This window comes from Pteropus vampyrus, unplaced genomic scaffold, assembly GCF_000151845.1.
Source record: "Pteropus vampyrus isolate Shadow unplaced genomic scaffold, Pvam_2.0 Scaffold1000007975, whole genome shotgun sequence".
In the NCBI taxonomy this organism is placed as follows: Eukaryota; Metazoa; Chordata; class Mammalia; order Chiroptera; family Pteropodidae; genus Pteropus; species Pteropus vampyrus.
In genome coordinates, this window is record NW_011922377.1 from 1 (window position 1) to 1,753 (window position 1,753).

At 63.0% G+C, this 1,753-nt stretch overlaps 1 protein-coding gene across 1 annotated transcript; it reads right to left on the reverse strand.

The window, feature by feature from the left end:
* Positions 1-710: 710 nt before the first annotated feature.
* Positions 711-1,327, reverse strand: LOC105311746 (transcription factor GATA-4-like; the record flags this gene model as incomplete). Its single annotated transcript, XM_011387657.1, is given in 2 exon segments — positions 711-1,158; positions 1,160-1,327. Coding segments are annotated over 2 exon segments (616 nt in total), but the record flags the coding sequence as incomplete, so codon positions are not given.
* Between the last annotated feature and the right edge of the window lie 426 nt (positions 1,328-1,753).

Genomic DNA, 1,753 nt, shown 5'->3' on the forward strand with positions numbered 1-1,753 from the left:
GCCTATAATATGGTATTGCCACATAAGGCCACACCAGTAGCTGAGCGTCTTCAAAGCATCTCAGAGCATGGGGTCGTCTAGGTTCATGATGTGATCTTGCCTCCGTACACATCAGTCTCCCTCCAAGGGTTCCCTCCCACGACGTCGCTTCATGGGAACGAGATTATCGTAGTCAGCACAGCCAATTTAAACAGCTTTATTCCGTAGGCCTGAGACGGGAGGCCACAGGAGGAAGAGCCCTGTACTCCCTTCGATTCGCATGATGCACATCCCCGGAAGGCTGTCGACTTTCTTTTTCCAAGTTCTTGCGGTGAACATGCTGTTTACAACAAGAACTGACAGATGGGTGATGCCCGGGCCGCGGCAAGCCTAGGCTGGGCCGTAGTCTGGGCTGCACAGAGGTCGCGCTCAGACCCTACCACCCACAACCACCTCTCCTTCATAATAGCATCGAGAAGACAGGCCAGCCCTCAACAGAATCTGGGCTCCTGGGGGCTGTGACCTTCTCCGTCACCATCGCCCCGAGCAGCCAGCTTCGGTCATCCAGTTTGCTTTCCTTAGAAATTCACACACGACCCGCCGCTGTCCCCGCCACCTCCCCTCTCCCCCCCCCACCCCCGACACACATTAAAATTAAAATCCCCTGACAGGGCTCAGGACAGCCTCTACTCCGGTCCCCATCCGGCCCCGTACTCCCGATCAGTACTCACCGAGATTGGGGTGTCGGGCTGCGGGGTTGGCGCGGCCGGGCAGGCCGTGCAGGACCGGGCTGTCGAAGGGCCCGGCGGAGGCGGCGGCGGCCGCGGCCCAGGATGCGCCCACGTCGGCCATGTAGGCCGGGTAGGGGCTGGAGTAGGAGCCCGCGAAGCCGGCTCGCCCGTACTGCTCGCGGCCGGCCAGGCCCGCCCCCGCCGCCCCGCCGCCGCTGCTGTAGGCCGCCGCTTCCCGGGCCGCAGCGGCGGCGGCGGCGGCGGCCAGGGACCCGGTGGTGCCCGGGAAGGAGAAGCGCGGCGACACGGGCGGCGGGGTGTAGGCGGCTCCCTCAGCTCTCGCCTGACTCCAGCCGGGGCTGCCCTGCTGGGTCCCGGGCTCGGCTCCCGATGGGGCCGCCCCAGAGCTGCCGCCCGAGGTGGCTGCGGACGCGGCTCTCGCGCCTCTCGCCCTGGAGGTAGGGCAGACCCAGCACCGAGGAGGGCACCCGCGGCGTGGGCACGTAGACCGGCGAGGACGCGGCGCCCGCGCTGTGCATGAAGGCGCCGGGGCCGCCCGCGTCGTAGGCCCCGGGAGGGGGGCCGTGGTTGGCGGCCATGGCCAGGCTCTGGTACATCGCCCCTGCGAGCTCTCAGCTGCTGAGTCCTTTCTCTCACTCGGCGGTCAAGGAGCAATGCGCGGAGAGAAAATAATAATCATAAAAAATAATGTATAGGGGAGGGACTGTCACGAAAACGAAGATCAAAATCGAATGTTAAAAATAAAAATCCCTCAAAAATATATATGTATTAAATCCATCATTGAGCAAAAGACGCTCGGCTCTCGTTTACTCTGGAAAATCCCGAACTGAATTTTTGGTGGTTCCAAGAGGTGGTGAAGGAGGGGCTGAATCCACCCCACCCCAGGGCCTGGAGGTCCCGAGCGTCTAGGAGTGGCAGAAGATGCGGGGTAAAGCCTGGGCGCGGGTGCGGGGCACGGGCCTTGGGTACACGCCTGGAGCAGTTGCAGCGCACAGTCTTCAGGACACCAGCAGCCTCGGTGA